The sequence below is a fragment of the Heptranchias perlo genome, chromosome 4 (genome assembly GCF_035084215.1).
Source record: "Heptranchias perlo isolate sHepPer1 chromosome 4, sHepPer1.hap1, whole genome shotgun sequence".
NCBI classification, from domain to species: Eukaryota; Metazoa; Chordata; class Chondrichthyes; order Hexanchiformes; family Hexanchidae; genus Heptranchias; species Heptranchias perlo.
Window position 1 is genome coordinate 117832941 of NC_090328.1, and position 14243 is coordinate 117847183.

Consider the following 14243-nt stretch of genomic DNA (forward strand, 5'->3'; position numbering starts at 1 on the left):
TCAGGGGTTCCTCGGTTTTCAGAACTTACATCTGAGAAGTTGGGCTGTGCTGGTATCGTCAAGGAAATCTCTTTTGGAACTGAGGTTGGGGTGGGAGTGGGGGTGGGGTCAGGGAGAGGGTCAGGGTCAGGGAGAGGGTCAGAGTTGGGGTCAGGGAGCAGACGAGGGTCGGGGTCAGGGAGCGGATGAGGATCGGGGTCAGGTTGAGGGTCAGGGAGAGGTCATGGTGAGGGTCGGGGTCAGGGTGAGGGTCAGGGAGAGGGTCAGGGTTGGGGTCAGGGAGCAGACGAGGGTCAGGGTGAGGGTCGGGGTCAGGGTGAAGGTTGAGGTCAGGGAGAGGTCATGGTGAGGGTCGGGGTCAGGGAGAGGCCAGGGTAAGGGTCAGGATCAGGGAGAGGTCATGGTGAGGGTCGGGGTCAGGGAGAGGTCATGGTCAGGGTCGGGGTTATGGTCAGGGTCAGGGAGGGGTCGGGGTCAGGGAGGGGTCATGGTGAGGGTCGGGGTCAGGGAGAGGTCATGGTGAGGGTCAGGGTCAGGGAGGGGTCATGGTGAGGGTTGGGGTCAGGGAGAGGTCATGGTGAGGGTCAGGGTCAGGGAGGGGTCAGGGTGAGGCTCGGGGTCAGGGAGAGGTCAGGGTGAGACTCGGGGTCAGGGTGTGGGTCGGGGTCAGGGTCAGGGAGAGGTCAGGGTGAGGCTCGGGGTCAGGGAGAGGTCAGGGTGAGACTCGGGGTCAGGGTCAGGGTCAGGGTCGGGGTCAGGGTGTGGCTCGGGGTCAGGGAGAGGTCAGGGTGATGGCCGCGGCCGGGTCACGGGCCCAGGGGGAGTGAGGGATCCGCCCCGACCCCAGGGTGAGCCTGTCGCCCCGCCCCACACACACCACACACCCAGCCGCCGTGCGATGGGGAGGCAGCGGCCGCAGACGGGCTGATGGATGTGAGCGTTGGCCAGGGCCCGGCCGGGGAGAAGAGTCCGGGCCTGAGATGCGACTCCAGCCCCGGTGTGGAGGAGCGGGAGCCCCGGGGAGTGTCGGGCAGGAGCCCGGGGGGAGAGGAGGCAGAGGGCCAGGAGGAGCGGCCCGGCCCCGGGGAGAGGGAGCAGGCGGCGGCCGCCGGGGAGGGGCTTTGGCTCCGGGGCTGCCTGGATTCGGCGGCCGGCGGCGGGGGAGCGGGTCCAGGAGGCGGAGGCCCCGGGCTCAGCGCCGAGACTTTCCAGCTGCTCTTCGACTCGGACGGGAGGCTGGTGAGAGAGTCTCAGTTCAGGAAACTCATCTTCAAGGGAGGTGAGTGATGCCATCAGGGTAGAAGAGCTCCCTGATGGGGAGGAGAGTGATGCCCCCAGTGTAGAAGAGCTCCCTGATGGGGAGGAGAGTGATGCCCCCAGTGTAGAAGAGCTCCCTGATGGGGAGGAGAGTGATGCCCCCAGTGTAGAAGAGCTCCCTGATGGGGAGGAGAGTGATGACACCAGTGTAGAAGAGCTCCCTGATGGGGAGGAGAGTGATGCCCCCAGTGTAGAAGAGCTCCCTGATGGGGAGGAGAGTGGTGCCACCAGGGCAGAAGAACTCCCAGGGGGGAGGAGAGTGATGCCCCCTGTGTAGAAAAGCTCCCTGGGGGGAGGAGAGTGATGCCCCCTGGCTTGAAGAGCTCCTTGGGGGGGTGTGAGTGATGTCCCCCAGGGTAGAAGAGTGCTTGGGGGGAGGTGAGTGATGCCCACAGGGAAGAAGAGCTCTCCCCGGGGAGGGTGGGAGGAGAGTGATGCCCCCAGGGTGGAAGAGCTCCCGGCGGGGGGGGGGGGGGGGGGAGGAGGAGGAGGAGGAGGAGAGTGATACCTCCAAGGTAGAAGAGCTCCCTTGGGGTGGGGGGGGGTGAGTGATTTCTCCAGGGTATAAGGGTGCCCAGGGGAGAGGAGAATGATGCCCCCCAGGGTAGAAGAGCCCTCCAGGGGAGAGGAGGATGAAGTGCCCGAGGGGGAGGAGAGCAATGTCCCCAAGGTGGAAGAGCTTCCGGGGGTGGGGGGGAGGAGGAGAGTAATGCCCCCTCCTGTAGAAGAGCTCCCAGGGGAGAGGAGAGTAATGCTACTCAGGGTAGAAGAGCTCCCAGGGGAGAGGAGAATGATGCCTTTAGGGGAGAGGAGTTTCCTGGGGAGAGTTGAGAAGTGGGTGAGATACTTCCACAATTGAGAGTAACTTTGGGCTCCTTGTGCAAAGTAACATAGGAGCTGGGACACAGGCCCTCTCCCAGCCAGCAGTGGTGTACTTGCTTGTGGTGTAATGAGTGATAAATTAATACAGCAATATTATTTGTTCTTCTGATGTGTGGGCTGATGATAAACAGCAAGGGTGGCGATTGCTTTAAGGGTTATGGTGGATAAAACTGATGGAGGACTGTGCAAATTCAGTGTATATCAGATTTAAAAGATTGATCAAAAGGTTAAGCTGCCTTCACTTTTCCCCAGTTTAAGGTTATGTTTCTATTGCACTCTCATAAACTTAACCAGAGTATATTTAAATGTATTGAAAGTGCAAATGCTTCTGCTTGTGGTTGCAATACATTGATAACGTAATGTTTGGGAGCTGAGTGGTGCATCTGCATGTAAACAGCTGTACAAAACCAGGTACTGCCAGCTGTGAGATAGGTCGTGCAGTATAATTGCACCCTCATGCCATTTGAGCAACCCTTTATGGTGCTATTCTACACGTGTAGGATCTCCTGTTTGCTCTATGGGGGGAGTAATGCGCAACTATACAGTAATTGGTGAGACCTGAACTACAGTCCGACATTTACAGCAATGTGCGGTGTGCCATTTGACTGTTTTTAATGTTTGTACAGTTAAAGCAACAAAATGTCATCGGCCAGTATACTGAGATTACAGGATTTCCTCTTTGGAAACCTAGAGTTGGCATTTTTAGTGAGCAAGCTACAAATCTTGTTTATAAGAGAACATTATTACAGTTACCAGAGTCTGTTATGGGGGGGGACTCCTATGTATTTTAGTGAGGTGTAATAAAAATTGCAAAAACACTTTTATACTGCATCCTGCTACACTGCAGTGCTCAACACCACTTTGCCTCATCTCTACTTTTTTTTATCATTTCTTCAGGTTAGGCTCAAAGTGAGTCACAAGCCAAACGTTCCTGCTGATATTTCACCCAAAAAACGCGCTGGAGGCAAAGATAATAACTTGTCAACCAATGTGTGTATGCCTCGCAACTTTTTCAGGGATTTTTTTTAATATTCGTTCATGGGATGTGGGCGTCGCTGGCCAGGCCAGCATTTATTGCCCTTAAGAAGGTGGTGGTGAGCCGCCTTCTTGAACCACTGCAGTCCGTGTGGTGAAGGTTCTCCCATAGTGCTGTTAGGAAGGGAGTTCCAGGATTTTGACCCAGCGATGATGAAGCAACGGCGATATATTTCCAAGTCGGGATGGTGTGTGACTTGGAGGGGAATATGCAGGTGATGTTGTTCCCATGAGCCTGCTGCTCTTGTCCTTCTAGGTGGTAGAGGTCGCGGGTTTGGGAGGTGCTGTCGAAGAAGCCTTGGCGAGTTGCTGCCGTGCATCCTGTGGATGGTACACACTGCAGCCACAGTGCGACGGTGGTGAAGGGAGTGAATGTTTAGGGTGGTGGATGGGGTGCCAATCAAGTGGGTTGCTTTGTCCTGGATGGTGTCGAGCTTCTTGAGTGTTGTTGGAGCTGCACTCATCCAGGCAAGTGGAGAGTATTCCATCACACTCCTGACTTGTGCCTTGTAGATGATGGAAAGTCTTTGGGGAGTCAGGAGGTGAGTCACTCGCCGCAGAATACCCAGCCTCTGACCTGCTCTTGTAGCCACAGTATTTATATGGCTGGTCCAGTTAAGTTTCTGGTCAATGGTGAACCCCAGGATGTTGATGGTGGGGGATTCAGCGATGGTAATGCCATTGAATATCAAGGGGAGGTGGTTAGACTCTCTCTTGTTGGAGATGGTCATTGCCTGGCACTTGTCCGGTGCGAATGTTACTTGCCACTTATGAGCCCAAGCCTGGATGTTGTCCAGGTCTTGCTGCATGCGGGCTCGGACTGCTTTATTATTTGAGGGGTTGCGAATGGAACTGAACACTGTGCAATCATCAGCGAACATCCCCATTTCTGACCTTATGATGGAGGGAAGGTCATTGATGAAGCAGCTGAAGATGGTTGGGCCTAGGACACTGCCCTGAAGAACTCCTGCAGCAATGTCCTGGGGCTGAGATGATTGGCCTCCAACAAACATTACCATCTTCCTTTGTGCTAGGTATGACTCCAGCCACTGGAGAGTTTTCCCCCTGATTCCCATTGACTTCAATTTTACTAGGGCTCCTGGGTGCCACACTCAGTCAAATGCTGCCTTGATGTCAAGGGCAGTCACTCTCACCTCACCTCTGGAATTCAGCTCTTTTGTCCATGTTTGGACCAAGGCTGGAATGAGGTCTGGAGCCGAGTGGTCCTGGCGGAACCCAAACTGAGCATCGGTGAGCAGGTTATTGGTGAGTAAGTGCTGCTTGATAGCACTGTCGACGACACCTTCCATCACTTTGCTGATGATTGAGAGTAGACTGATGGGGTGCTAATTAGCCGGATTGGATTTGTCCTGCTTTTTGTGGACAGGACACACCTGGGCAATTTTCCACATTGTCGGGTGGATGCCAGTGTTGTAGCTGTACTGGAACAGCTTGGCTCGAGGTGCAGCTCGTTTTGGAGCACAAGTCTTCAGCATTACAGCCGGGATGGTGTCGGGGCCCATAGCCTTTGCTGTATCCAGTGCACTCAGCCGTTTCTTGATATCATGTGGAGCGAATCGAATTGGCTGAAGACTGGCTTCTGTGATGGTGGGGATATCGGGAGGAGGCCGAAATGGATCATCCACTCGGCACTTCTGGCTGAAGATGGTTGCAAACGCTTCAGCCTTCTCTTTTGCACTCACGTGCTGGACTCCGCCATCATTGAGGATGGGGATGTTTACAGAGCCTCCTCCTCCTGTTAGTTGTTTAATTGTCCACCACCATTCACGACTGGATGTGGCAGGACTGCAGAGCTTTGATCTGATCCATTGGTTGTGGAATCGCTTAGCTCTGTCGATAGCATGTTGCTTCTGCTGTTTAGCATGCATGTAGTCCTGAGTTGTAGCTTCACCAAGTTGGCACCTCATTTTTAGGTACGCCTGGTGCTGCTCCTGGCATGCTCTTCTACACTCCTCATTGAACCAGGGTTGATCCCCTGGCTTGTTGCTAATGGTAGAGTGAGGAATATGCCGGGCCATGAGGTTACAGATTGTGCTGGAATACAATTCTGCTGCTGCTGATGGCCCACAGCGCCTCATGGATGCCCAGTTTTGAGCTGCTGGATCGGTTCTGAATCTATCCCATTTAGCACGGTGGTAGTGCCACACAACACGTTGGATGGTGTCCTCAGTGCAAAGACGGGACTTCGTCTCCAGGAGGACTGTGCTGTGGTCACTCCTACCAATACTGTCATGGACAGATGCATTTGCGACAGGTAGATTGGTGAGGACGAGGTCAAGTAAGTTTTTCCCTCGTGTTGGTTCGCTCACTACCTGCCGCAGGCCCAGTCTAGCAGCTATGTCCTTCAGGACTCGGCCAGCTCGGTCAGTCGTGGTGCTACCGAGCCACTCTTGGTGATGGACATTGAAGTCCCCCACCCAGAGTATATTTTGTGCCCTTGCTACCCTCAGTGCTTCCTCCAAGTGGTGTTCAACATGGAGGAGGACTGATTCATCAGCTGAGGGAGGGCGGTAGCTGGTAATCAGCAGGAGGTTTCCTTGCCCATGTTTGACCTGATGCCATGAGATTTCATGGCGTCCAGAGTCAATGTTGAGGACTCCCAGGGCCACTCCCTCCTGACTGTATATCACTGTACCGCCACCTCTGGTTGGTCTGTCCCACTGGTGGGACAGGACATACCCAGGGATGGTGATGGAAGAGTCTGGGACGTTGGCTGAAAGGTATGATTCTGTGAGTATGGCCATGTCAGACTGTTGCTTGACTAGTCTGTGGGACAGCTCTCCCAATTTTGGCACAAGTCCCCAGATGTTAGTGAGGAGGACTTTGCAGGGTCGACTGGGCTTGGTTTGCCTTTTCCGTGTCCGATGCCGGGTGGTCCATCCGGTTTTATTCTTATTGTGACTTTTTTTAGCGAGATTTTACAATGGATGTGCGTAAAGCAGTCTTAGCTGCAGGATATTTTAATATTTTTTGTATTTATTTTTTCCTCTCCCTTCCTGTAATCAAGGGGGCGATTTTAACCTAAATCACCCGTCAGGGAACCGATGGGATCGGGTGCGATGCTGGTTTTACAGCCTGCCCGATTTTACTCTCCGTTGAAGTTAACTGGGAGTAATGTTGGGTGGGGTGTAAAACCAGTGCGCGTGCTCCCTCTCCCCGTCTCGCGCTCCCTCTCCCCGTCTCGCGCTCCCTCTCCCCGTCTCGCGCTCCCTCTCCCCGGGGGGATGATGGCAGTTATGAAAGGGAAAGAGATTTTTTCTGAAGACAGGAAACCATTGACTATATCAGCTAGCATGAACGTTGTGAAGGGAAGTTGTAGCTTCGAGTTGGGCAGGGAGGGGATTTGGGAATCAGGAAGTGGGTTTCAGGGACAAGGTCAACTTGGAGAAGACAGGTGAATCGAGAGAAACGGCAAAAGAGGGTTCAGAGCTACAATGGGGGGAAATCTAGGGGGTAGCATGAAGTTGAGAAATGAACCCTATGTTATCTTGTCCTTTTCCTCCAAAAGATGACTCATTTTAAAGTTGAGGATCTCCCAAAGCGCGTTACAGCCAATTAAGTACTTTTCAAGTGTAGTCACTGTTGTAATGTCGGAAATGTGGCAGCCAATTTGCAAATCATTTTAGCGTCTTCATCCTCTTCCATTAAATTCGGTGAGAGAGGAGAACTTAAAGCAATTTTCATATCTTGCGTGCTGTGGACACTCTTGTTACTTTATAAAACTGGAGGCGGAAGATCCCCTGGCAACCGAGGTTACATTCTGAATTTTAAGACAGCAAAGCCCAAGTCACATTAAAATGTTATTTTCTTTAAAAGCCAGGGGCAGAGTGACAATGCTCCTTAAGTATATTCACACTCCATATTAATACACTACTGTAGGGCAGCAGACTGGGGAAATAGAAGTACAAATTGTGAATAAACAAATGCAGCACGGTAAAATAGCACTCCTGGATATTTAATTATGCATCTCTCTCTGTGTTTTTCATCTGAGTGGTGGTATGCAAATAACATAGATTTCGACTGACACTGAACAGGGAAGTGTTTTGCAGCAGATGGTCTGGGTGCTGTGTTCACGGTCTGGTAAATGGCGGTAATTTATTCAGATCTGTTGCTGTATTCAACTAGAAGAGTTCTCCTGTAATAGTCAGGTCTGGGGATCTCGTAACTGAACGGTTTGTGCTCAGCCGAGGGATGATTCAGTCCTGTTTTCGGGTGTTTAGTCATTTTCAAACATTCCTATGAAACTAAGCATTACCAAATGGTGCTGTTGGCCTGCCTCTGAAGTCTACCTGGATGACAGGAACATAACGCTGAACAAGAAAGAGTGATGGGTTACAGTAGCTGTGGACCAGAAGTGAAAAGTAACTTTTCATGTCTTAGTAAAGAAAGAAAAAAACTTGCACTTCTATAGCGCCTTGCACATCCTCAGAACGTCCCAAAGTGCTTTACAGCCAATGAAGTACTTTTGAAGTGTAGTCACTGTTGTAATGCAGGAAACACGGCAGCCAGTTTGTGTCCAGCAAGGTCCCACAAACAGCAGTGTGACAATGACCAGATAATCTGTTTTAGTGACGTTGGTTGAGGCATAAATATTGGCCCAGGACACCGGGAAGAACTCCCCTGCTCTTCTTCAAAATAGTGCCATGGGATCTTTTACATCCACCTGAGAGGGCAGATGGGGCCTTGGTTTAACGTCTCATCCGAAAGACAGCACCTCCGACAGTGCAGTGCTCCCTCAGTACTGCGCTGGAGCTCCAACCTAGATTTTAATGCTCAAGTCCCTGGAATGGGACTTGAACCCCCAGCCTTTTGACTCAGATGTGAGAGTGCTACCCACTGAGTCACGGCTGACATATAAGCAAAGCTGATAGTACACTGTTTTTGGCTCCCTTACGTATCCTGCTTTTTTGGTCTGCGTTGTTAAAGGGGTTAATTTCCTTTACGCTCACTACATGTCTTACATATGAGTTAATATTTACTCTGTTGCCTAGCACACTGGTAATTCTGCAGGGCTTTACCCTGTGCATTGTCTAGAATGCGGATCTGCCACGTCTGCATGACATATTAACCAGGGAAAGTTGGTTAATTATTTGTAGTGCTCATGCCTCTCGCAGTTTTTCTTCCGCTTGGCTCAAGCCTGACCTACCAGAAGGCTCTGTGTTGGTTTGTGCACCTAATGGCAGCCATTTTTCTTTTTATTTCTACAAAATGGAACCCTTGCTGAAGCAATTCAGGGCGTGCTCCCTGAGGTCCTCTTCATTCTGCTATCGCCAGCTGAAAAAATGCATGTGCATCGACGCGTAGAACAGATCACACACATCGTACGTGTAGACACAGACGCACGCGCACACTCACACCACACGCGCACACGCGCACACTCACACCACACGCGCACACTCACACCACACGCGCACACTCACACCACACGCGCACACTCACACCACACGCGCAACCTACACACACACCACACGCGCACACTCACACCACACGCGCAACCTACACACACACACCACACGCGCACACTCACACCACACGCGCAACCTACACACACACACCGTGCGTGCACACTCACACCACACGCACACACCACGTGCACATATTACGCACGTGTGCACATCCCATGCACACATGCATGCCCGCACACCACACGCATGCCCGCACATGGACACGCCACATGCGCACACACACTTATTTCATGTGCCTTATAATATAACGCTATACAATACAGCACATTTCCGTGTTGCTGAGTGGAGGCGAGGCAACTCCCCACACAAGGGGAAGTTCCCTTGCTGGGGCCGATATTGCACTGAAATACAAAATTCTTTGAAGTGGTTTATGGCATTGGGAGAGCTAAAGGGTGGAGGGCAAAATGCTGAAAGTGGAGGATACAAAAAAATGAGAAAGTAAATGAAAGGATTTAAGTCTTGCACAGAGCTGTGAAATCATGTTAAGACAGAGTCAAAAGAACTGCAAAAGTGAACTTGACAGACGAAAAGACAGGGTGGCAAACTGGGGAATGTGGGTGATTTAATGACTGGGGGAAACAGTGATTTCAAATATATTTTTAAAAAGTTGTTCACTCATCTTTGCAGAATGTTGCTGTAGTTTACAGTGTGACCCGCAAGAAGAATACCTGAGTCTGTGTTCAAATCTAGTTTCGCCAGACTGTGACTCAGTTTCCTTCTGGTAAATGAGACAACTTGTACGACATACCCACACAACCTCATCAACCCAACACAAGCCATGGAAACTGGTTATATGAAAGGACGTGTGGTCCTTTGTAAATGATGTGACTAAATAATTAGCTGTTTGTTTAGTCGGAAGGTAAAACTGTGCAATGTCCTGTGCTTTGCCTGATGCTCAGAGTGCTGCAGAATTTATGATAAATTTTCACCGCTACAGCATTGAAAGAAAGAAGGAAGAACTTTTATACAGCGCCTTTCACGGCCTCAGGACGTCCCAAAGTGCTTTACAATCAACAAAGTACTTTTGAAGTGAAGTCACTGTTGTAATGTAGGAAACGTAGCAGCCAATTTTCACACAGCAAGCTCCCATAAACAGCAATGTGATAATGACCAGATAATCTGTTTTTTAGTGATGTTGGTTGAGGGATAAATATTGGCCAGGACACAGGGAAGAACTCCCCTGCTCTTCTTCGAAATGGTGGCCGCAGGATCTTTCATGTCCACCTGAGAGGGCAGATGGGGCCAGACGGCACCTCGGACAGTACAGCGCTCCCCTGGGAGTGTCGGCTTAGATCATGTGCTCAAATCTCTGGAGTGGGACATGAACCCACAACCTTCTGACTCAGAGGCGAGAGTGCTACTCACTGAGCCACGGCTGACACTGTAGGCACCAGGCCTGTAGATACAGTTGCCGCATACCTCTAGCCCACTTTTGGTTCCATGTGACCCCGCCCCACCTTGGAATCCCTTCATCCTCTTCCATTAAATTCAGTTAGAGAGGAGAACTAAAAGTAGATTGTTAGCGTATGCAAACCTGGCTGGCCTTTGATATCCATCCGATATTACTGCGAGATTACTGCACTGCATGTGAAGCAGGTGAAAACAATACCAACAAAAGCCGAAACAGCTTATTGTTTGAATTTTCAATTTCTTTAACCATTAAAACAGGCAAGAGGAGCTTCAGAGGAGTTTCATTTTGTATTGATACAATTTGGCCAGGAGGTTGTGAGAAAAACAGCATTTTAAGAATACAGTAATTGTCAGTTCTGAAAGATCTTACTGTATTTCTAATACTTATATGCAATGTCCTTTCTACGCAGAACTCTATATCAGTAAGGTCACAGTGTGCAGATACTGTATTCTAATGGATTATCCCTACTTGTGGAATCCTTTATAAGAAAACCCCATGGCATGAAACTCGTGAACCTTTGATAGAACTGTGACAAAACGAGAACTGTGTCCTCCTTCATATCAAAAATTCTGTATTACTGAATATCCTTATGAAATTTTAACTAGGCTAACACACGCACATACACACGCATGCATACATATATGTGTATATTATATATTTAAGGGGAAGCTAGATAAATACACGAGGGAGAAAAGAATAGAAGGTTATGCTGATTGGTTGAGATGAAGTAAGGTGGGAGGAGGCTCGTGTGGAGCTGGCATGGAGCAGTTGGGCCAAATGGCCTGTTTCTGTGCTGTGATTCTATATTTTTAAAATTAAACTTGTTAGTTGCTTCCTGAAAGCAAATGTTTTGTCTTTGTGTGGGCAGAGATGAGTTAAAGCAATATATAAATACTTTCTAGGGATCTGTACACTTCTTTAGGGGTTGACTAGGCTGCCCGTTTCCTTGGGGGTGGTCTCCAGGCATTCACTCCATGTCTTTGAAGTGCTGGTTGCCTGTGAAGCTTACAGATGCATGATGTCGCTAGGAGTTGCCCTTGAGATCAAGTTACTTGTCGTGCCAGTTAGGTGTTAGATATCCATCCAAACAGTGCCAACTTCAGGCATATTAACCTGAGACCTATAATTATTTAAAACCATGTGGAGTGCTGAAAGCCAAGTGTGGGGGAGTGTAAGTACGGCCAGCTCCGTAGTCTGCAGTTCCTCGCTGTAAACGGTTGTTTTCCACATGCGGTGGTGAGGTGTGACTTCCCCCCCCCCCCCCCCCCCCCCCCTCGGGCAGATGCACACCTACATTATGATCTTCAAAGACTCGGTTAAAAGTTTCAAGAGGACAGTTCAGGTTTTTGACACTCTTACTTTCAAAACTGTTTAAAATAGTATAGACGTTAAGTGTTATTGGTGTTCATTCTGCGTGCCTGTAATTATAAATATTGTAAATAAATTGGACTAGTAGTTTTAGCCTGAAAAATATGTTCCAAAGCTAGTTTTCTACTTTGAAGGAAAGGATAGAACTGCATAGTGAGCAGGCCGTGCAAGCTCTAGTGCACAATATCTTGGTAGAAGAGTAATAGTTAATTCCCTCACACGCTTCCCCCATCAACAGCTTCCATAAAGGTGTAAGTTTCAGATCGTAGGGGAATGTCTATGGAAACTGAATTTTGATGTGAATTTGAATAAAGAGAGTTAGCAAAGACCCTGAATTGCAAGACTTCATGGGAATATGCGGATGGACTGAGGAAGTTTCCAACTTCATCAAAAGATCAGGTTGCATAGGGGTCTTTACAACCTTTAGATACTGTTAGCCGTGGCTCAGTGGGTAGCACTCTCGCCTCTGAGTCAGAGGTCCTGGGTTCAAGCCCCACTCTAGAGACTTGAGCACAAAATCTAGGCTGATACTCTCAGTGCCAGTACTGAGGGAGTGCTGTACTGTCTAAGGTGCCGTCTTTCGGATAAGACGTTAAACCGAGGCCCCGTCTGCCCCCTCAAGTGGACGTAAAAGATCCCACAGTCTCTATTTCAAAGAAGAGCAGGGATGTTCTCCCTGGTGTCCAGGCCAATATTTATCCCTCAACCAACATCACTAATACAGATTACCTGATCATTTAATTCACGGCAGTTTGTGGGACCTTGCTGTGTGCAAAATTGGCTGCCGCATTTCTTACATTACAAGAGTGACTACAACTCAAAAGTACTTAATTGGCTGTAAAGTGCTTTGGGACGTCCTGAGGTTGTGAAAGGTGCTATATACATGCAAGTCTTTTTTCTTATTAATGCAATGGAGGGTAAAGAGTTTCATAGGCTTAAAAAAAAAGTTTGAAGTGAAAGATCTCCATGACTTAAGAAATAAATTAATTTAAACCTAGCTTTCAGCTTTTACAGCACGGGTTAAAAGAGTGAGTCTGAAAGCACCATAGTCTGTTACCACACACAAAGGCCAATTTTACAAGCTCACTCAACCACAGGGAGCCTTAAACACCAGCCACCCATATCATAAAATTTCAGGCCTACCCATGATTTTCTGTCCATTAAATTTAATAGATGGAAAATTGTCAGCAGTGCCCCTGTAATTTTTCCAATATGAGTAGCACGCAGGCAAAGATTCCCATCAGTAGCGCTAACTCAGAATATTTATCCCTCAACTCAATGTCGGCCCCATTGAATGGTGCTGAATATTACAAGCCATGAAGGTCACAACTTTGATCTCTGGTCAATCTCAATCAGGGCATTGGTGAGGCTGCACACTTAGCTATTAAATTAAGGAGAACAAATACAAATATTACATGGAATTTACAGCACAGAAACAGGCCATTCGGCCCAACTGGTCTATGCCGGTGTTTATGCTCCACACGAGCCTCCTCCCTCCCTACTTTATCTAACCCTATCAGCATGCCCTTCTATTCCTTTCTCCCTCGTGTACTTATCTAGCTTCCCCTTAAATGCATCTATGCTATTCACCTCAACTACTCCATGTGGTAGCAAGTTTCACATTCTTACCACTCTCTGGGTAAAGATGTTTCTCCTGAATTCTCTATTATTGGTGACTATCTTATATTTATGACTCCTAGTTTTGGTCTCCCACAAGTGGAAACATCTTCTCTATGTCTACTCTATCAAACCCTGTCATAATTTTAAAGACCTCTATCAGGTCACCCCTCAGCCTTCTCTTTTCTAGAGATAAGAGCCCCAGCCTGTTCAGTCGTTCCTGAAAGTTATAACCTCTCAGCTCTGTTGTCATCCGTGTAAATCTTTTTTGCACCTTCTCCAGTGCCTCGATATCTTTAATGTGGAGACCAGAAATATAGTAGAGTTAGCCAGTGTTTCCACCTGTTTGCTATCTGGTGATCACTGCTGGAAGTAGACACGGTCGAGCAGTACACCCAGTTTCCACATCTCTTGAGTCAGCTTGAGATGGCAGCTAGAGAAGTTGAAGGAGTGAAGACAAGAGGCACATAGGTGCTGGTGGGAGCCAGGGAGGGTGAAAATAGCCACTCAGTGGGTAGCATTCTCGCTTCTGAGTCAGAAGGTTGTGGGTTCAAGTCCTGTTCTAGGGACTTGTGCACAAAATCCAGACCGATACTCCTTGTACAGTACTGAGGGAGTGCTGCACTGTCGGAGGCCCTGTCTTTCAGATGTGACGTTAAACCGAGGCCTCGTCTGTCCTCTCGAGTGGACGTAAAAGATCTCATGGCACTATTCAAAGAAGAGCAGGGGAGTTCTCCCTGCCGTCCTGGGCCAATATTTATCCCTCAACCAACATCACTAAAACAGATTATCTGGTCATTATCACATTGCTGTTTGTGGGACCTTGCTGTGTGCAAATTGGCTGCCGTGTTTCCCTACATTACAACAGTGACTACACTTGAAAAGTACTTCATTGGCTGTAAAGTGCTTTGGGACGTCCTGAGGTCATGAAAGGCGCTATATAAATGGAGGTTCTTTCTATTCTTTTCAAAACATTTTCTTTTTAATTTTCATACTCTAAGGAAATTTGAATATATTAAAAAAAACTTTAGTTTTGTCAAATCCTGTAACTTTGGAATAAACTTCAGTAAATCCTATAGTGACACAATCTAGATCATTTCTCCAGTCTCCATGTTAATTGGAGGAAT

At 48.7% G+C, this 14243-nt stretch overlaps 1 protein-coding gene across 2 annotated transcripts in view; it reads left to right on the top strand.

The window, feature by feature from the left end:
* The first annotated feature begins 780 nt into the window (after window positions 1-780).
* Window positions 781-14243, top strand: part of si:dkey-238d18.4 (TBC1 domain family member 15) — a 45933-nt gene continuing 32470 nt past the window's right edge. For both annotated transcript variants that reach the window (XM_067983538.1, XM_067983539.1), the window contains exon 1: window positions 781-1279. In XM_067983538.1, coding sequence (XP_067839639.1) covers window positions 928-1279 — 352 coding nt within the window. In that variant the 5' untranslated portion in view covers window positions 781-927. The remainder of the gene's footprint in view (window positions 1280-14243) is intronic.